At 42.0% G+C, this 22,812-nt stretch overlaps 1 protein-coding gene and 1 long non-coding RNA gene across 4 annotated transcripts; one reads left to right on the plus strand and one right to left on the minus strand.

The window, feature by feature from the left end:
• Positions 1–713: 713 nt before the first annotated feature.
• On the minus strand, positions 714–2,429 carry LOC125545299 (transcription factor MYB25). The gene is given in 3 exon segments (XM_048709200.2): positions 714–799; positions 801–1,539; positions 1,764–2,429. Coding segments are annotated over 3 exon segments (1,407 nt in total). The 5' UTR covers positions 2,407–2,429; the 3' UTR covers positions 714–774.
• A 2,015-nt stretch (positions 2,430–4,444) lies between these two features.
• LOC125545300 (uncharacterized) lies at positions 4,445–8,280 on the plus strand. 3 transcript variants are annotated; one of them, XR_015598627.1, is made up of 7 exons: positions 4,445–4,713; positions 4,951–5,099; positions 5,550–5,716; positions 5,854–5,938; positions 6,461–7,236; positions 7,489–7,574; positions 7,952–8,280. It is a non-coding gene; the product is annotated as an uncharacterized LOC125545300 (long non-coding RNA). The 3 variants fall into 3 exon arrangements; XR_007299982.2 differs by having other exon boundaries at positions 6,461–7,194; XR_007299983.2 differs by having other exon boundaries at positions 5,584–5,716; positions 6,461–7,194.
• Positions 8,281–22,812: the final 14,532 nt, after the last annotated feature.

Consider the following 22,812-nt stretch of genomic DNA (forward strand, 5'->3'; position numbering starts at 1 on the left):
CACACACCCAATACCTTAGACTTGTTACAATTTACCCATCACTGCCACTGGTTATAAGGCTCTCCCCACCACTGCCTTCTTCTCAATCATGCAGACATCCCCTCCCGAACGTGCACCACACGTGTTTGGTTAATAGTACATACGTAACATGAGTATATGATAGGACTACTGGGTAATAAATGAACTGAAGTGCACACGTAACATGGGGATCTACTTATTCGATTACAATCATATAGTAAAAGACTAGAACCTCAATGATGGTTAATATGCAAGACAAAAATAATTAAGCTTCAGTTTGCTGGGGTCTAATCATGACCAATCACTTACGCTTGCTACAAACAAACGTATATCCATCTGTTCCCTTAGATGATCAATTCACTGTCAATATTTTGGTCTATTTTATTGAGCCAAACTGTTGTGGTAGCTTCATCATAGGAAAATACCGATTTCACGGCCATTGCTAGGAAAAAAGAAATGGGGAATCTCATTATTTGGCGCTGGTGTATAATTGGCAGCATGGCACAATAATTTGAAATGGAATGTAATTAGTTTTAGGGTTTCGTTATAACGCAACAATCACATCCAGCTACCTACGTGTGTGATGCAGTGTGAATGAGCGATGCTAAGGACCTGTAAGAAGTATGAGAACATATACTAAAAGCTGGAAGTAACACATGCCTTAGAATCTACGGAGCACGCACCTCGGGAAGATTATAATCATGGTTGACTTCATTATGTCCAAAAGTAACAACTCCAATTTTTCAGTATTCCAACTCACACGATTCCTAATTTGTCAGGCTGGAGGATTAGACTGCACTAAGTTGCCAGAGTTACTGCTTTGCAGACCACCGTTCATCCAGGCAATGCTGCTGATTTCAGATACCAACGAAGCAAAACTACTGCTCAAAATTGGAGGATGGTCTATAAACTCTTTAAACTCAGGTCCCAACAATGAGTTGTTACGAGGTTGCTCTTCAGCGCTGCAGCAACCATGGCCACATTTGTTTGGTACATCAGCAGCAAAGCATGTAGTATCAGCAAACTTGGAGACCGCAATTTCAGGCGTCAAAGCCTGAATGGTTGGAACAAACTTGGTAGAGCTCGACATTTCCATTTGCATCTGTTGAGCAGGTCCTAGACTGTATGGTCTGAAAGCACCAACCGTAGCCACTGGTCGCACCGGGTAGGATCGATCAACAGCTTCAGTGCTACAATTGTTAACATCTCTGATTTGCAATGCCCCAGCAGAGGTTTCAGATACTGTTTGCACAGGAGCTTCCTTTACTTCCATAACACTGAAGGAACTAGGACCCGACAATGGCCACCGTTCTTCTGAAACTGCCCTGGACATCTCTCTCATAGGTTGCTCTGCAGAAGCACTTCGTGTGCACCGGGTACCAGTGCAGTACCGACGCCTCAGAGTAGAATTCCAGTGATTCTTGATTGCATTGTCGGTTCTCCCAACCAAAAGTTTCGCGATAGATGCCCATTTGTTCCCATGAATCGCATGAGCAGATATTATCATTTGGTCCTCCTCCTCTGCATCCAAATTATCACAGATTTAGCAAGCAAGTAGGAGAGATGTGCTACATAACATCTACGATCAATTAAGCGCATAATGCATTATGTATCATGTCCATAATTCTAACAACAAACCAATAATGCGCCTTACACGTTGCATTATAAACAAAATTGGCACCTGACTACATACTCCACAGGAAATGGGGCACAAATAGCAGTAGATGGATGAAAAGAGCAGGTACCAGTGAATGGCTTGCGCTTGAGTTGAGGATCGAGCTGGTTGCACCAGCGGAGGCGGCAGGACTTGCCGGAGCGGCCGGGGATCCCGCGCGCAATGGTCGTCCAGTTCCGCGCCCCGTCCCTCATCACCAGATTGGTCAGCACCGCGTCCTCCTCCGGCGACCACGGCCCCTTCACCCGCTCATCGGCCGCGGCCGAAGCCGCGCCGCCCGCCCCAGATAACGCGCCGGTGACGACCACGTCGTCGTCGTCGTCGTCCCCCGAGAGAGGCGGCGACGAATGGTTCGGTTGGGGCAGGACAGGGGTTTGCGGCTCCGCCGAGGAAGGGGACGACGACGCCGGTTGGTGCGTCTGGGGTTGGGGCGGGGGGTGGACTGGGCCTTGCGTCTCGCCGGCCGCGGTGGATGGGGAGGAGGAGGAGGACGCGATGGGGTGGCGCGGCAGGGGTTGGGGACGGGCCGGGGCGCCCGTCTCGTCGGACGCGGAGGGAGGTGGGGGCGGCGAGGCATGGTGCGGCGGGGGTCGGGGCGGGTCTGGAGCTTCCGGCTCGTCGGCGGCGGGAGCGGAGCTGGAATGGGCGGAGACGGCGGCGGTTGGTGGGCTGGAGGACAGCGGCTGCGGCGAGACGGCGGTTTCGGACGACATCTGTGGTGCGGTGGGAAAACTGAAACTGGTGTTCCGGGAGGGTGCCGTTTTATTCTGTCGTGTGGGGTCCACTGGTTAGTCAACATTTTCTGTTCCGTGTTTCTCTCTGGAGAGCTTCGGGGCCGTAAGGTTATTTATATGGGCCAGCGAGACGATTCGGAGCCCATTTAGGCATACACTGTTGGCCCATGCCTTGTACCCCGTAAAAAGACTAGAAACCCTGTTCCATTCCATCGTCTAGAAAAAACTAGATTCTCTAAAAAGATAATCTTGAAAGTTGTTCCATTCGTTCTGTGATCTAATTTTGGGACCTCGATTTGACCGTTTGACTATGATACGTGCAGATCTTGCCTATAATAAAGCAGTAAAGCAAATTCGATAGATCTTATACTATAATAATGGATGTTCTTTTCTCCTCAGTTTTGTTGTTCGCCACCTCTCCTCCTTTTAGGCAATAATGTCAGTTTTATCTTGGCTTTTGTTGTCGGCCATCTCTCCTCTTTTTAGCATTCCTGTCGACGCAACTGATTTCCAAAAAATATGCTATGTTTCTCTTTCCAGTGAGGCCTTTTGGCTCTCGGCCTCCCGTCGACACAACTGATTCAAACCTTTTCAATTTCAAAAAAAACTGAAACAATTGTGCAAGTAAACAAATATGATATGTGTATGTGTGTAAAATTTCAGAATGGGATTACTTGAAATGCGATCTGCATAAAAAAGTTAAATTCATGGCCTGTGAGGATGAATAGCATCATGTGTTAAGAACCTCCAGAAAAAAAATTCGCACAGCTCTCATTTCAACATATTTCGTCTTGAAATTTAAACACTTGTGCATTATGCCTCCATGTATATCTATATATTTTTAGAATTTTTTGAAATGTAAACATATGGATTTTGATTTTTTTCAAAACCCGACCTACATGGAGCTCGGCCACCAAAAGGGATTTATATCAAGAAGACATGTTACAACAGATACAAATGAAATTTGAAATGTAGGTTTAAGTCTCATCGCACATCCTATTGGAAATCAAATTGTTATTTTTTGAGAGAGGAGGGGGGGCACTCGAAGAAGCTTCCGCTTGCGGAGCAGAGTTGTTGTAGAGCTCCGCAGAGGCTAACATGGTCTCCGCGAGCTCTACATTGGTGACCTCCACTTCGAGCGCCCGATTAGCACCATTATGCACGGTATGGTGTCGCTTGGACCTAACATCTTTAGTTGTAGGTATGTGTACAAGGATAGTGCAATGAACTTTACGTAAGCGGTCCTGCCGAGGATAGCAGTGTACCCCAGGCGAAACAACACGACCTAGAAGCACATTGTTTCTAAGCAGAAGTTTTCTTCGTCTCCGAAGATCACTTCCAGGGACATCACTTTTTTGCCTAGTACAAACCCGTGGAAGTCAGGGGGCGAGGGGTTCAGACGGGATTTGGAGATTCCCACCTTTGACAGGGTGTTGAGGAAGATGACGTTGACCCTACTGCCTCCATCCATAAGGACTTATGGGAGGTCGAAGTCACCGACGATCGGATCTAGCACCACGGAGGATTTCCCTTGATGAGGGATGTAGTCTGGGTGGTCGGTGCAGTCGAAGGCGATGGTGGAGCTGGACCAGTCTAGGTATTCCACGTGGACATGTGTAATGGCACAAATTGTCGGTCGTGTGAGCTTCTAGGCTAGCCCTGTGTCAGCGACCTAGAAGATCATATGCAGCCGGTCAGGCGGGCAGGCGGGTTGATGAAGATCCAGCCACTCTGAGATTGTACGGGATTGACGTCGCGTCTCGTGCCAAAGGTGATGGTGGGATACGGGGGCACACAACATCGCCATTTAGATATATTAAAACTGAGCACCATCCCAGCCCTCTCAAGCACTCAACATCTTAACCGTTCGTTTTCATGTGCTGGCCGTTCCTGGCCACTGGATCTTCTTGGGATGTTTTTCGCGAGATCGGCTGTCCGAGGGGCAGCTACTCCGGTAGCTTTTTTGGGCCCCTGTGGTTAATTGGGCTCGTATCGGGTTGTTTTGGCCCATTTTCCATGCTCAACAGTCAATCCCGTCCCCCTTCCTCTCGCTCTCTCAGCCCTCAGGGAACGAACAATGCTGGCGGCGGAGGTGGCAACTTAACTGGCGGCGGAGGCGCGCGACGACTAGGTTGGAGGAGGCCGCCTCACCGGCAGTGCTCGAATCCACCGCGTCAACCCGACGTCACGAAGCCGCCAATCTCATCCTGCTTGAACGGAGCCGCCCACCTCATCACGCTGGCCGCCCCCTTCCGTGCCGTATAGTCGCCGTTGCTCTCCCCACCAGTAAGTTTCTTCTCCCTCGATGCATTAGGGTTTTGTAACTCGACCAATTGAGGTGCTAAACAATCTGTTTGTCCGGTCGAGGTGCTACAGATAGGAGTAATAAGTTAGGGTTTGTCATATGTTGATTGATTAAGTGGTCCACCCTATTAATCTCATAGTGTAGAATGATCTATCATTTAATTGAATTCTGGATGTTCCAATTTACATGGTTCTTCATTTGATTTTCATGGCGCGCAGCTGCAACTGCCATATCTGGCGAACCCTTGCAATACTATTTGGTCATCACAGAGCTCAAGTCATAGGACCATAGCATGCCATGTTGTGGTTGATGCAGATCTGAGATGACACCGAGGCAACGAGATAGCGGGCGGCATGCCGCTGATGAAGTAAGTAATTGAAACCCAATGAAGGACTCCTGTAAATTTATAGTCCATGTACACATCACATTGGCAACCTTTTTTTGGAAGAACCACATACAAATGACACATTTTATGTTCATGAGGTTTAGTTAATTCAAATAGATGTTGGTACAGAATTTGGAGTTCTGGCCTTGTTTCAACTCATAACCCAAACGGAAGTTGATTGCTCATTGGATGGATAGTGTTCTTAGATTTTTTGCTTCTGGACTGAACTCTTTCATGAATGGATACATTGGACATCTAAATGAATTTTACAGTCCCTAGATGAAGTCCATATAATTGTTCAGAATTGTTGTTATCCGATAAATAAACTAAAGAATCAATTTCAGTTGTAATCTTAGGCATAGCTATCTCAACTATTGCATGCTATTTTTTTGTTTGAACCAAATATTCGTCACTACTTATTATGGAGCAAAGTAATGACGACGACAATTTTCACAATTTTCTGGAGTTGGAGGCTAAGCCGGTGGACAAAGGTAGTGGAAGACCCGGTTAATGTCGGGGATGTCGGCGGTCCTGTCTCCCTCATCTATTGCATCAGATCCTCCTCTCCTCATTGTCATGATGCTTCAGAACTGTTGTTGGTGAGCTCCTGTGAAATTCCCTCCTAGCTCCCCTACTCTCCTTGAACACTAGGCCTCTAATCATCTGCCCCATTGTACTGGTGGATGAAATCTCAAAGCACTAATTGGACTTTATTTCAACTTTCTCCGTGGATCAGGCCTCTTGCTGTTTGTGAATCCTCTCACACCAATTATTGGAAGAGATGGAGACAATTCTGTATAGTTTGACCATGACCCGAAGAGGTAAACTTATTAGATAGGCTATTCTGTATGTGAAGACACTAGAATATGAATGCACATGTTGCTGCGCCCGTTTATCGTGTCAATAGAACAATGCAAATATTTGAGTATAGTTGAACGACACAGATATGTGAAAAGGACATGGTTTGGGTTACACTGCTTGTTCAAAGTTAGTTATATATATATAATTGTGTAAAAAAATTAGACAGTATTGCATCAATCATTCCCCATGTGTTTGTTGAGCTGACATAAATTCTTAATGTGTAACATCCAAAATAATTAGGATTGCATCGAATATAAATGGATTAAGCCACACAAATATTTATGGTCTAATATTAATGCGGGTATAGTTGGATTGGATTGGATGGAGCTGCTGGAAATACCATCAAGGAATAGTTAAACAGATGTTAGAATCATCATCGAAAGTAAAATAAATAAATTTTAAGTAGAAGAATCTAGCAAGTAGCAAATATGCTTCAAACTATCTGATTATAGTATATAAGAATGTTCCTTTTGCATTTGCAGACCAAGAATGATGGCGTAGCAGTCCCAGAAATAAAAGTTTCTCCATCAGCCCTGTTCTTTGCTTCAATTGTGATTCTGGAACTGAAGCTTCATCACCACCATTCTGTCGTTGGTCACATGACTGAATGATTCGATGGGGCAGGGAATTTTCATTTGCGTTGAGCGGACATAGAATGTGAACGACATAAATTTCACTGGCTCAAAGATACAAGGGAGAATGCTAATAGTCTGGTTATATTTTAAATCAGCTTTTTAGTGAGTTTTTATCATGGTCAGTTATTATAGTAACCAGAAAACACACGTCGGTCCAGTGAATGGAAAGGCCACAAAAATAGGCTTCTGGAGCAGTAGTCGTTCCACGTCAGCCTGCCTGGCTCAAGCACACAAAGAAGCCAATAAAAATGGTGACCACCTGCTTGGAAGAGATGTTAGTTCTCAGTTGTCATGCACAGGCCTCTCGTACACAGTTTGTTTTGTGGCCAGTCAATGACAGAACAACCAGATCAGTTTCGGTAGCAGCAACCCTTTTAATTTTGCAGACCGTGACACGCGATGGGACCCTAAAATGGTGTCATGATACTTGGTACAACGACCAGCCAATCTCGGGCGTCCAAAGCCGCGATCTGGCGGCTGAGGACACAAGTCACTTTGGTAAATTATGTATGTCAAGACATTGCACAGTTCTGTATGTCAAGACATTGCACAACTTTTGTGTAGGGAAGGTGTTTGAAGATGTAAGCGATTGCTGCCTCACTTGTTGGTGTTTATCTGTTTTGGTTAGTATTTGGTGGGTTAAATTCCAATGTTTATATGCATCTTGTCTGATACTCAGACTCCCCTTTTCATATAACTACATCCCATTTTTATTCCAATTTTTATGTATGCATCTTGTCTGATTCTCTGAATCCCATTTTTATTCCCCTTTTCATATAACTACATCCTAGCACCAATGAATGCCATCCAAAGTGCATTCCTCTTAGGTTTATTCCTTGAAAGATTAACTTGAATTGTCCACTTCACTTTCTTAGACAGGTAATTGAATTTCCATTCTGCTCCATACTTCCAACTTGCAAGATATGGTCCTCTGGTTGGTATGGACATTTGGAAATGTGAGGTGAATAACTTTCCATGTAGATGTTATACTCTTTTACATTGTGTACATGATATGTAAGCATATACTTATGTTAAAATAGATATTTGTATTGATTCCTGCCTTCTTGTCTTCAATACTATTTGTAGTTTGTTTGATAGAATTATTTAAGCTGTGTTGGTCAACCCCAGACTTTTTTTTGAAACATTGAATATTTTTTACATGATATACCTAATGGTTAAGTTATTTGGTCACGAGCTACGTGTTGATGCCTTAATGTTTAGGTTGAATTTCTCTTCTCTTAAGAACTGAGCGCCAACATGCTACATGTATATGAAATAAATTTAGTGCTGCTTTTTTTGACATGTAGAATACTGATTGTTTTCCTTCATCTATTGCAGAATAGAAAAAGAAGCTACCTTTGATAGATTTATCATATTGCATCAAGATACTTGAATGATGCAGATTCTGATGATGAGACCAAACTATCTACTACTTCCCATCCCATAAGCATCTTGAAAGCATTTTGATATCAACTGCTGCTAGCTACATATTTCTCATATGATGGTATGCATGAGGGATCGGTCGATGTGTTCACATCCCAAAAACAATTGATGCGGTGGACTGCATTAGATCCTATGTAACAAATTACTACCCTCCGTACACTATTGTAAGATCTTCTAACTTTCTGAATTGGATGTTTATAAATGTGTTTTAATGGGTTTGTTAACTCATTTCAGTCTATATTTAGTCCATATTAAAATATCAAAAACATCTTATAATAGTGAATCGAGAGAGTATTGTTAATGTTGGTCATTTGATTGACTAAGATTACATGGCAATGTGCCATTGCCATATTATTATCCTTGCTCTGGTGTGGCCAATCAAGTTGCTGGTCTTTGCGGTGACTAGCCTAAATTTGGAGCATATTGGACCTCCTTCATGGCATCATATATTTACATGATTCCTATAATTACATTGAACCAATAAACGGGCGCAGCAACGCGCGCCATCAATGATCTAGTGCTAGTTGAAGTGGAACACAAGGCCCCTAAAGTGCATGGTGTTGATGGAGGCAGGTAGCGTGTTGTTTTAGAGCAGCTCGCGCGTGTCTATGAAAAATTTGAAGGAGCCAAAGATGAAAGTTTTGCCTGACATGAAGTTGTTGTTCATGACTAGAGATCCGATTTGGGCTCGGTCTCTGTCTAACACACCTCCTGATTGGCGAGCCAACTGACGGCACGAAAAACCATCAGTGTCATCGATAGGGTGGAGATCATTGATGTCTACTACACAACCTTCTTCTTGTAGACGTTGTTGGGCCTCCAAGTGCAGAGGTTTATAGGACAGTAGCAAATTTCCCTCAAGTGGATGACCTAAAGTTTATCAATCCGTAGGAGGCGTAGGATGAAGATGGTCTCTCTCAAGCAGCCCTGCAACCAAATAACAAAGAGTCTCTTGTGTCCCCAACACACCCAATACAATGGTAAATTGTATAGGTGCACTAGTTCGGCGAAGAGATGGTGATACAAGTGGTATATGGATAGTAGATATGGGTATTTGTTATCTGAAATTATAAAAACAGCAAGGTAACTAATGATAAAAGTGAGCGTAAACGGTATTGCAATGATAGGAAACAAGACCTAGGGTTCATACTTTCGCTAGTGTAAGTTCCCTCAACAATGATAACATAATTGGATCACATAACTATCCCTCAACATGCAACAAAGAGTCACTCCAAAGTCACTAATAGCGGAGAACGAACGAAGAGATTATGGTAGGGTACGAAACCACCTCAAAATTATTCTTTCCAATCAATCCGTTGGGCTATTCCTATAAGTGTCACAAACAGCCCTAGAGTTCGTACTAGAATAACACCTTAAGAGACAAATCAACCAAAACCCTAATGTCACCTAGATACTCCAATGTCACCTCAAGTATCTATGGGTATGATTATACGATATGCATCACACACTCTCAGATTCATCTATTCAACCAACACAAAGGACCTCAAAGAGTGCCCCAAAGTTTCTACCAGAGAATCACGACGAAAACGTGTGCCAACCCCTATGCATAGGTTCATGGGCGGAACCCGCAAGTTGATCACCAAAACATACATCAAGTGAATCACGTGATATCCCATTGTCACCACAGATATCCACGGCAAAACATACATCAAGTGTTCTCAAATCTTTAAAGACTCAATCCGATAAGATTACTTCAAAGGGGAAACTCAATTCATTACAAGAGAGTAGAGGGGGGAAGAAACATCATAGGATCCAAATATAATAGCAAAGCTCGCGATACATCAAGATCGTATCACCTCAAGAACACGAGAGAGAGAGAGAGATCAAACACATAGCTACTGGTACATACCCTCAGCCCCGAGGGAGAACTACTCCCTCCTCGTCATGGAGAGCGCCGGGATGATGAAGATGGCCACCGGAGAGGGATTCCCCCCTCCAGCAGGGTGCCGGAACGGGTCTAGATTGGTTTTCGGTGGCTACAGAGGCTTCTGGCGGCAGAACTCCCGATCTATTCTGCTCCCCGAAGTTTTTAGGGTATATGGATATATATAGGAGGAAGAAATACGGCAGGGGGGCCACGAGGGGCCCACGAGGGTGGAGGGCACGCCCAGGGGGTGGGTGCGCCCCCTTGCCTCGTGGCCTCCTCGTAGGTCCCCTGACGTGCACTCCAAGTCTTCTGAGCTTCTTTCCTTCCAAAAATGAGTTTCGTGAAGTTTCAGGTCAATTGGACTCCGTTTGATTTTCCTTTTCTTCGAAACCCTAAAACAAGGTAAAAACAGAAACTGGCACTGCGCTCTGGGTTAATAGGTTAGTGCCAAAAAATGATATAAAAGTGTATAATAAATCCCATAAACATCCAAAACAGTAGATAATATAGCATGGAGCAATCAAAAATTATAGATACGTTGGAGACGTATCAGCATCCCCAAGCTTAATCTCTGCTCGTCCTCGAGTAGGTAAATGATAAAAACAGAATTTTTGATGCGGAGTGCTACTTGGCATAATTTCAATGTAATTCTTCTTAATTGTGGCATGAATATTCAGATCCATAAGATTCAAGACAAAAGTTCAATATTGACATAAAAACAATAATACTTCAAGCATACTAACTAAGCAATCATGTCTTCTCAAAATAACATGGCCAAAGAAAGCTATCCCTACAAAATCATATAGTCTGGCTATGCTCTATCTTCATCACACAAAATATTTAAATCATGCACAACCCCGATGACAAGCCAAGCAATTGTTTCATACTTTTGACATTCTCAAAACTTTTTCAATCTTCACGCAATACATGAGCGTGAGCCATGGATATAGCACTATAGGTGGAATAGAGTGGTGGTTGTGGAGAAGACAAAAAGGAGAAGATAGTCTCACATCAACTAGGCGTATCAACGGGCTATGGAGATTCCCATTAATAGATATCAATGTGAGTGAGTAGGGATTGCCATGCAACGGATGCACTAGAGCTATAAGTATATGAAAGCTCAAAAAGAAACTAAGTGGGTGTTAATCTAACTTGCTTGCTCATGAAGACCTAGGGTAATTTGAGGAAGCCCATCATTGGAATATACAAGCCAAGTTCTATAATGAAAGATTCCCACTAGTATATGAAAGTGATAACATGAGAGACTCTCTACTATGAAGATCATGGTGCTACTTTGAAGCACAAGTGTGGTAAAAGGATAGTAACATTGTCCCTTCTCTCTTTTTCTCTCATTTTTTTATTATTTTTTGGGCCTTCACTTTTTTATGGCCTCTTTTCTCTTTTTTTTATTTGGGCTTCTTTGGCCTCTTTTATTTATTTATTTTCGTCCGGAGTCTCATCCCGACTTGTGGGGGAATCATAGTCTCCATCATCCTTTCCTCACTGGGACAATGCTCTAGTAATGATGATCATCACACTTTTATTTTTCTTACAACTCAAGAATTTACAACTCGATACTTAGAACAAAATATGACTCTATATGAATGCCTCCGGCGATGTACCGGGATGTGCAATGACTCATGAGTGACATGTATGAAAGAATTATGAACGGTGGCGTTGCCACAAATACAATGTCAACTACATGATCATGCATAGCAATATGACAATGATGGAGCGTGTCATAATAAACGGAACGGTGGAAAGTTGCATGGAAATATATCTCGGAATGGCTATAGAAATGCCTTAATAGGTAGGTATGGTGGCTGTTTTGAGGAAGGTATATGGTGGGTGTATGATATCGGCGAAAGGTGCGCGGTATTAGAGAGGCTAGCAAAGGTGGAAGGGTGAGAGTGTGTATAATCCATGGACTCAACATTAGTCATAAAGAACTCATATACTTATTGCAAAAATCTACAAGTTATCAAAGCAAAGTATTACGCGCATGCTCCTAGGGGGATAGATTGGTAGGAAGAGACCATCGCTCGTCCCCGACCGCCACTCATAAGGAAGACAATCAATAAATAAATCATGCTCCGACTTCATCACATAACAGTTCACCATACGTGCATGCTACGGGAATCACAAACTTAAACACAAGTATTTCTCAAATTCACAACTACTCAACTAGCATGACTCTAATATCACCATCTTCATATCTCAAAACAATTATCAAGTATCAAACTTCTCTTAGTATTCAACACACTCATAAGAGAATTTTATTATTCTTCTTGTATACCTAGCATATTAGGATTATTTAAGCAAATTACCATGCTATTTAAGACTCTCAAAATAATCTAAGTGAATCATGAGAGATCAATAGTTTCTATAAAACAAATCTACCACCGTGCTCTAAAAGATATAAGTGAAGCACTAGAGCAAATGACAAACTACCCCGAAAGATATAAGTGAAGATCAATGAGTAGTCGAATAATTATGCAACTATGTGAAGACTCTCTAACATTTAATAATTTCAGATCTTGGTATTTTATTCAAAAAGCATTCAAAGCAAAATAAAATGACATTCTAAGAATGGCAAACATCATGTGAAGAAGCAAAAACTTAGGATCAACCGAAACTAACCGATAGTTGTTGAAGAAGAAAGGTGGGATGCCAACCGGGGCATCCCCAAGCTTAGACGCTTGAGACTTCTTGAAATATTATCTTGGGATGCCTTGGGCATCCCCAAGCTTGAGCTTTTGTGTCTCCTTAATTCCTCTCATATCACGGTCTCCCTAAATCTCAAAAGCTTCATCCACACAAAACTCAACAAGGACTCGTGAGATAAGTTAGTATAACACATTGCAAAAACCTTATCATACTCTACTATAGCAAATCACTAAAATTATTATTCAACATTGCATACTAAATGCCTCTGCATATTTAATAGTCCTATCCTCAAATAGAATCATTAAAGAAGCAAACATATGCAAACAATGCAAACATAACAGCAATCTGCCTAAACAGGATAGTCTGTAAAGAATGCAGCAACATCCATACTTCCCTAGCTCCAAAAATTATGAAAGAAAATTCCCACTGTAGTAAATTTATCAGAGCTTAATATGCAAAACGTTTCAACATTTTATCACATTCTGACTTTTCTAGGGAATTATTGCAACAGCGGTAAACTTTCTGTTTTCAAACAGCAACATGTGGACTTCTAAAATAGGCATAGTAAAGGCTATCAATGCCACTTTTATTGAAATAAAAGATGCAAAACATTTTTCTAAATAACAGCAAGCAAATCCTAACAAAATAAATTGACGCTCCAAGCAAAACACATATCATGTGGTGAATAAAAATATAGCTCCAAGTAAAGTTACCGATGAACGAAGACGAAAGAGGGGATGCCTTCCGGGGCATCCCCAAGCTTAGGCTTTTGGTTGTCCTTGAATATTATCTTGGGGTGCCTTGGGAATCCCCAAGCTTAGGCTCTTTCCACTCCTTATTTCATAGTCCATCGAATCTTTACCCAAAACTTGAAAACTTCACAACACAAAACTTAACAGAAAACTCGTAAGCTCCGTTAGTATAAGAAAATAAATCACCACTTCAAGGTACTGTAATGAACTCATTATTTATTTATATTGGTGTTAAACCTACTGTATTCCAACTTCTATATGGTTTATAAACTCTTTTACTAGCCATAGATTCATCAAAATAAGTAAACAACACATGAAAAACAGAATCTGTCAAAAACAGAACAGTCTGTAGTAATCTGGATCAAACGTATACTTCTGGAACTCATAAAATTATCAAATAAATTGCTGGACCTGAGGAATTTATCTATTAATAATCTTCAAACAGAATTAACTAAATAGAACTTTCCAAATAAAAATGGCAGCAATTCTCGTGAGCGCTAAAGTTTTTGTTTTTTACAGCATGATCAACAAGACTTTCCCCAAGTCTTCCCAAAGGTTCTACTTGGCACAAACACTAATTAAAAGCATAAAACCACATCTAAACAGAGGCTAGATGAATTATTTATTACTAAACAGGAACAAAAAGCAAGTAACTAAAATAAAATTGGGTTGCCTCCCAACAAGCGCTATCGTTTAACGCCCCTAGTTAGGCATGATGATTTCAACGATGCTCACACAAAAGATAAGAATTGAAACATAAAGAGAGCATCATGAAGAATATGACTATCACATTTAAGTCTAACATACTTCCTATGCATAGGGATTTTGTGATCAAACAACTTGTGGGAACAAGAATCAACTTGCATAGGTAGGTAAAACAAGCATAACTTGAAAATTTTAAGCACATAGAGAGGAAACTTGATATTATTGCAATTCCGACAAGCATATATTCCTCCCTCATAATAATTTTCAGTAGAATAATGAATGAATTCAACAATACAACCAGCACCTAAAGCATTCTTTTCATGTTCTACAAGCATAGAAAATTTACTACTCTCTGCACAAGCAAAATTCTTCTCATGAGTAATAGTGGGAGCAAACTCAACAAAATAACTATCATGTGATTGAAAATTAAGATCAACATAACAAGTTTCATGGTTATAATTATTCTTTAAAGCATACGTGTCATCACAATAATCATCATAGATAGGAGGCATGCTTTCATCATAATAAATTTGCTCATCAAAACTTGGGGGACAAAAATATCATCTTCATCAAACATAGCTTCCCCAAGCTTGTGGCTTTGCATATCATTAGCATCATGGATATTCAAGGAATTCATACTAACAACATTGAAATCATGCTCATCATTCAAATATTTAGTGCCAAACATTTTATAGATTTCTTCTTCTAGCACTTGAGCACAATTATCCTTTCCATCATACTCACGAAAGATATTAAAAAGGTGAACCGTATGAGACAAATTCAATTCCATTTTTTATAGTTTTATTTTATAAACTAAACTAGTGATAAAACAAGAAACTAAAAGACTCGATTGCAAGATCTAAAGATATACCTTCAAGCGCTAACCTCCCCGGCAACGGCGCCAGAAAAGATCTTGATGTCTACTACACAACCTTCTTCTTGTAGACGTTGTTGGGCGTCCAAGTGCAGAGATTTGTAGGACAGTAGAAAATTTCCCTCAAGTGGATGACCTAAGGTTTATCAATCCGTAGGAGGCGTAGGATGAAGATGGTCTCTCTCAAGCAACCCTGCAACCAAATAACAAAGAGTCTCTTGTGTCCCCAACACACCCAATGCAATGGTAAACTGTATAGGTGCACTAATTCGGCGAAGAGATGGTGATACAAGTGGTATATGGATAGTAGATATGGGTATTTGTAATCTGAAATTATAAAAACAGCAAGGTAACTAATGATAAAAGTGAGCGTAAACGGTATTGCAATGATAGGAAACAAGGCCTAGGGTTCATACTTTCGCTAGTGTAAGTTTCCTCAACAATGATAACATAATTGGATCACATAACTATCCCTCAACATGCAACAAAGAGTCACTCCAAAGTCACTAATAGCGGAGAACGAACGAAGAGATTATGGTAGGGTACGAAACCACCTCAAAATTATTCTTTCCAATCAATCCGTTGGGCTATTCCTATAAGTGTCACAAACAGCCCTAGAGTTCGTACTAGAATAACACCTTAAGACAGAAATCAACGAAAAACCCTAATGTCACCTAGATACTCCAATGTCACCTCAAGTATCCGTGGGTATGATTATATGATATGCATCACACACTCTCAGATTCATCTATTCAACCAACACAAAGGACCTCAAAGAGTGCCCCAAAGTTTCTACCGGAGAATCACAACGAAAACGTGTGCCAACCCCTATGCATAGGTTCATGGGCGGAACCCGCAAGTTGATCACCAAAACATACATCAAGTGAATCACGTGATATCCCATTGTCACCACAGATATCCACGGCAAAACATACATCAAGTGTTCTCAAATCTTTAAAGACTCAATCCGATAAGATTACTTCAAAGGGGAAACTCAATTCATTACAAGAGAGTAGAGGGGGGAAGAAACATCATAGGATCCAAATATAATAGCAAAGCTCGCGATACATCAAGATCGTATCACCTCAAGAACACGAGAGAGAGAGAGAGAGATCAAACACATAGCTACTGGTACATACCCTCAGCCCCGAGGGAGAACTACTCCCTCCTCGTCATGGAGAGCGCCGGGATGATAAAGATGGCCACCGGAGAAGGATTCCCCCTCCGGCAGGGTGCCAGAACGGGTCTAGATTGGTTTTCGGTGGCTACGGAGGCTTCTAGCGGCGGAACTCCCGATCTATTGTGCTCTCAGATGTTTTAAGGGTATATGGAGATATATAGGCGGAAGAAATACGTCAGGGGGGCCACGAGGGGCCCACGAGGGTGGAGGGCGCGCCCCCCTGTCTTGTGGCCTCCTCGTAGGTCCCCTGACGTGCACTCCAAGTCTGCTGGGCTTATTTCCTTCCAAAAAAGAGTTCCGTGAAGTTTCAGGTCAATTGGACTCCGTTTGATTTTTGTTTTCTTAGAAACCCTAAAACAAGGTAAAAACAGAAACCGGCACTGCGCTCTGGGTTAATAGGTTAGTGCCAAAAAATGATATAAAAGTGTATAATAAAGCCCATAAACATCCAAAACAGTAGATAATATAGCATGGAGCAATCAAAAATTATAGATACGTTGGAGACGTATCAATCATAGCCGGAAGTCCTAGAGGAAATCACACATGTTTTTAGCCAAGTTCAGGCATTCCTAGTTGAGGTAATACCCTACCCTACTTTGGATTGGATTAATTGTGGAAAACACCTCTCTTAATGGGGTTAAAAAGATAGGGTGTTTATGACTATCGGGAGGATGATTGATCTGTCAATCCCTAAGCTACCCCTTGGGCTCACCTTATAAAGGACAATGAGACCTATGGTTACATGGATTCCAACCGACTTAACTTACGTCAGTTGGGGGAGTTGGCAATTTGTGCGCCAAGTAATCCTAGTCCTCCGCTAGTTGGTTCCCATCTTCAACTAGAGGCCCGTGACGATATCATGATCTGTTGATCCCTGGGATTGGCCACTATCTGTAATGCCTTCCGGCGGGCAGCCCCAGATGTAGCACAATGTCACTCACCTAGCTCTAGAATAGAAATATTTTTTATGATCTTGATATAGTTCTAGGGTAGGGAGAGAAGTGAGGCCACTTGATCTACAAATCCACCCAAATCTCAGTGCTAAAATTGGGGATTTGGTGCCTGACTTGATCATTAGCTTCCACCTTGTCCTTGATTCATATCTATAGTGGAAGATTGCTCGTCGCCCCTTGTGGTTTTGCCACGGAAAATCTATCTCCCCTTGATTTGGTGTTTCTCTTGACATATTGGTTGCTCAAGTGCTTGCTTTCTATTGGTACTCATTGCTCAAGTTGGGTATCGTTTTAGGAGGCATGACATACAATGGTGTCAAGTGTAGTATGTAGCTGATTTATTGACCACATAAGTTGCGTTCATGTCAGTGATAGAGGTGATGAAGAAATTCATTTGGATGCATGGTTTTGTTGGTGATTTGAGCATTGAGCAAGTTGATCCATGATACGTCCATTTTGCATCATGCTTTTATATCGATATTTATTGCATTATGGGCTGTTATTACACATTATGTCACAATACGTATGCCTATTCTCTCTTATTTTACAAGGTTTCCATAAAGAGGGAGAATGCCGGCAGCTGGGATTCTGGGCTGGAAAAGGAGCAAATATTAGAAACCTATTCTGCACAACTCCAAAAGTCCTGAAGCTTCATAGAAGACGTTTTCAGAATATATAAAAAATACTCAGCGGAAGAAGTTTACCAGGGGGGCCACACCCTGCCCACGAGGGTGGGGGCGCGCCCTACCCCCTTGGGCGCGCCCCCCTACCTCGTGGGCCCCCTGGTGGCCCTCCGATGGCCATCTTCTGCTATATGAAGTCTTTCGATGAGAAAAAAATCAAAAGCAATCTTCTCGGACGAAACTCCACCGCCACGAGGCGGAACCTTGGAGGAACCAATCTAGGGCTCTGGCGGAGCTGTTCCGCCGGGGAAACTTCCCTCCCGAAGGGGGAAATCATCGCCATCGTCATCACCAATGCTCCTCTCATCGGGAGAGGGCAATCTCCATCAACATCTTCATCAGCACCATCTCCTCTCAAAACCCTAGTTCATCTCTTGTATCCAATTCTTGTCTCCAAGTCCGGGATTGGTGCTAGTAGGTTGCTAGTAGTGTTAATTACTCCTTGTAGTTGATGCTAGTTGGTTTAATTGGTGGAAGATCATATGTTCAGATCCTATATGCATATTAATACCCCTCTGATTATGAACATGTTTATGCTTTGTGAGTAGTTACGTTTGTTCCTGAGGACACAGGAGAAGTCTTGCTATTAGTAGTCATGTAAATTTGGTATTCATTCGATATTTTGATGAGATATATGTTGTCTCTCCTCTAGTGGTGTTATGTGAACGTCGACTACATGACACTTAACCATTATTTGGGCCTAGAGGAAGGCATTGGGAAGTAATAAGTAGATGATGGGTTGCTAGAGTGACAAAATCTTAAACCCTAGTTTATGCGTTGCTTCGTAAGGGGCTGATTTGGATCCATATGTTTCGTGCTATGGTTAGGTTTACCTTAATACTTTTGTTGTAGTTGCGGATGCTTGCAATAGAGGTTAATCATTGGGATGCTTGTCCAAGTAAGGACAGTACCCAAGCACTGGTCCACCCACATACCAAATTATCAAAGTACCGAACGCGAGTCATATGAGTGTGATGAAAACTAGCTTGATGATATTCCCATGTGTCCTCGGGAGCGCTTTTCTCTATATAAGAGTTTGTCCAGGCTTGCCTTTGCTACAAAAAGGATTGGGCCACCTTGCTGCACTTCATTTACTTTTGTTACTTGTTGCTCGTTACAAATTATCCTATCACAAAACTATCCGTTACCACTTGTTTCAGTACTTGAAGAGAATACCTTGCTGGAAACCGCTTATCATTTCCTTCTACTCCTCGTTGGGTTCGACACTCTTACTTATCGAAAGGACTATGACAGATCCCCTATACTTGTGGGTCATCAAGACTCTTTTCTGGTGTCGTTGCCGGGGAGTGAAGCGCCTTTGGTAGGTGGAATTTGGTAAGGAAAATTTTATATAGTGTGCTGAAATTTACTGTCACTTGTTACTATGGAAAGTAATCCTCCGAGGGGCTTGTTCGGGGTATCTTCACCCCGACCAGTAGAGCAAAGAGTTGCTCCTCAACCTATTGAACCTACTGAAAATGAAAATGTCTGCTTTGAAATTCCTTCGGGTATGATAGAAAAACTGCTAGCTAATCCCTTTTTAGGAGATGGAACAAAGCATCCCGATGAGCATCTAATATATGTGGATGAAGTTTGTGCATTATTTAAGCTTGCAGGTGTACCCAGAGATGTTGTTAAGAAGAAGGTCTTCCCTTTATGTTTGAAGGGAGATGCATCGACATGGTATAGGCTATGTGATGATATGGGGTCATGGAACTACAAACGATTGAAATTGGAATTTCATCAGAAGTTTTATCCTATGCATCTTGTTCATCGTGATCGCAATTATATATATAATTTTTGGCCTCGGGAAGGAGAAAGCATCGCTCAAGCTTGGGGAGGCTTAAATCAATGTTATATTCATGCCCCAATCATGAGCTCTCAAGAGAAATGATTATTCAAAAAATTTATGCTCGGCTTTCTGATAGCAGTCGCACCATGCTTGATACTTCTTGTGCTGGCTCTTTTATGATGAAGACTATTGAATTCAAATGGGATTTATTGGAAAGAATTAAACACAACTCTGAAGATTGGGACCTCGACAAAGGTAAGGAGTCAGGTATGACACCTAGTTTTGATTGTGTTAAATCTTTTATGGATACCAATGTTTTCCGTAAATCTAGCACTAAATATGGACTTGACTCTGAGATAGTAGCTTCTTTCTGTGAATCTTTTGCTACTTATGTTGATCTCCCCAAGGAGAAGTGGTTTAAATATCATCCTCCCATAGAAGTAAAAGTAGCCGCACCTATTAAAGTTGAAGAAAAGATTGTCACTTTGAAAGCACAAGTGCTCCCTGGGTGATTTTGGTAATTAATGACAACATATCTCTTGTTGGACTAACACTTTTACCTAGTATGTTTCAGATGAGTTCAACAATGAAGTGGCATGGACTAGAGGATGTGGAACCCCTTCAAAATGCTAAGGACAAAGGATTGGCCCAAGCTCCAAGCTCAAGACTCTACATTTTATATCTTAGTGATCCAAGATCACATTGAGTCTATAGGAAAGCCAATACTATTAAGAAGGGATGAGGTGTTGTTTAATGGCCTGCTTGCTCAAAGTGCTTAGTGATATACTCCAAAGCCCTCAACCACTTTCTCACTTCCAAATATGTCCTAAACCAAAAGTCAAACTCGGCCCCACCGATTCTTTCTATCCGGAGCCACCGAGTTCAGTTGACATAGCCACTACCAGAAACCCTAATCAGTTCGGTCTCACCGATGGGATCTCGGTCTCACCGAGATGGGCTTGCAAACTCTCTGTTACCTGTTGCAATATTTTCAGTTCCACCGAGATATGCAATCGGCCCCACCGAGTTTGCTTGGCCAACTCTCTGTTTCGCTTATTACCCAAATCGGTCCCACCGAGTTTGAGTAATCGGTCAAACCGAGTTTTGGATTTACCCTAACCCTAGCATATCGGTCCCACTGAGTTGATCCAGTCAGTCCCACCGAAAACCCTAACGGTCACTAGGTTTGCTAAATCGGTCTGACCGAGTTTTTCACTTCGGTCTCACCGAGATTGGTAAATTGTGTGTAACAGTTAGTTTTTGTGTGGAGGCTATATATACCCCTCCACCCACTCTTCATTTGTGGAGAGAGCCATCAGAACATACCTACACTTCCAATACACATTTTCTGAGAGATAACCACCTACACTTGTGTTGAGACCAAGATATTCCATTCCTACCATATGAATCTTGATCTCTAGCCTTCCCCAAGTTGCTTTCCACTCAAATCAACTTTCCACCAAATCCAAATCCTGTGTGAGAGAGAGTTGAGTGTTGGGGAGACTATCATTTGAAGCACAAGAGCAAGGAGTTCATCATCAACACACCATTTGTTACTTCTTGGAGAGTGGTGTCTCCTAGATTGGCTAGGTGTCACTTGGGAGCCTCCGACAAAGATTGTGGAGTTGAACCAAGGAGTTTGTAAGGGCAAGGAGATCGCCTACTTCGTGAAGATCTACCGCTAGTGAGGCAAGTCCTTCGTGGGTGATGGCCATGATGGGATAGACAAGGTTGCTTCTTCGTGGACCCTTCGTGGGTGGAGCCCTCCGTGGACTCGCGCAACCGTTACCCTCCGTGGGTTGAAGTCTCCATCAACGTGGATGTACGATAGCACCACCTATCGGAACCACGACAAAAACATCCGTGTCTCCAATTGCGTTTGAATTCTCCAAACCCTTCCCTTTACATTCTTGCAAGTTGCATGCTTTACTTTCCGCTGCTCATATACTCTTTGCATGCTTGCTTGATATGTATTGTGTTAGTTAAACTAGTGCCTAAGCTCCACTTCAACTTAAAGAAATTAAAAACTGCAACTTCTGACACTTAGTGTCTAATCCCCCCCCCTCTAGACACCTCTTCTCGATCCTTTCAATTGGTATCAGAGCTTTGGTCTCCATTGCCTTGCTTTAAACACCATTGGAGTAAGATGGATGAGTCTACTTTGGGGAGTCTTAGATGTAGAGTGCCTATTCTTGATGGAGAATATTTTCATGAGTGGAGAAATGAAATACTTGAGATTTTCAGTGAACATCACTTGAACAAGTATATTTCTAGCCCTTGTGCAGCTCATGTTGATCCCATGCATCCTACCCTTGATGAATCGATTGACATGATTCGCAATCTTAGAACTGTTAATCTTATCACTAGAGGCTTGCCTAGAAACTTGATTGGATGTTTGCCTACTCTTAAGTGTGCCTACACCATATGGAAATTTCTTGAGGAACTCTTTCCAAATTATTCCTTGAAAGATCTAGATGAAATTCTCCATAAGTCTATTGCCTTGATTAAGATGAGTTCCAATGATCCCAAATTTGGTGACCGCTTATTTGAGCTTACTAGTCTTACGAGTGCCAAATGAGATGCTGGAATCATTAGCAATATCATTTCTAGAGCTATTAGAATTCATAAGGATAACTATAGAAATGATCATTTATCTAATGAATTGCCCTCTCCAGGAATTGATCAATCACAAGATGATGTTGAACATGAATACTCGGATGAGGATGATGATGATAGTGACTATGATCTCGATGATGCGATGAGATGATAACCCACAAGTATAGGGGATCGCAACAGTTTTCGAGGGTAGAGTATTCAACCCAAATTTGTTGATTCGACACAAGGGGAGCCAAAGAATATTCTCAAGTATTAGCAGCTGAGTTGTCAATTCAACCACACCTGGAAACTTAGTATCTGCAGCAAAGTGTTTAGTAGCAAAGTAATATGATAGTGGTGGTAACAGTAACAAAGTAAAGACAACAAAAGTAATGTTTTTGGTATTTCTGTAGTGATTGTAACAGTAGCAACGGAAAAGTAAATAAGCGTAAACCAGTATATGGAAAACTCGTAGGCACCAGATCAATGATGGATAATTATGCCGGATGTGGTTCATCATGTAACAGTCATAACATAGGGTGACACAGAACTAGCTCCAGTTCATCAATATAATGTAGGCATGTATTCCGTAAATAGTCATACGTGCTTATGGAAAAGAACTTGCATGCCATCTTTTGTCCTACCCTCCCGTGGCAGCGGGGTCCTA

The sequence above is a fragment of the Triticum urartu genome, chromosome 3A (genome assembly GCF_056163025.1).
Source record: "Triticum urartu cultivar PI428250 chromosome 3A, HENAU_Tu73, whole genome shotgun sequence".
In the NCBI taxonomy this organism is placed as follows: Eukaryota; Viridiplantae; Streptophyta; class Magnoliopsida; order Poales; family Poaceae; genus Triticum; species Triticum urartu.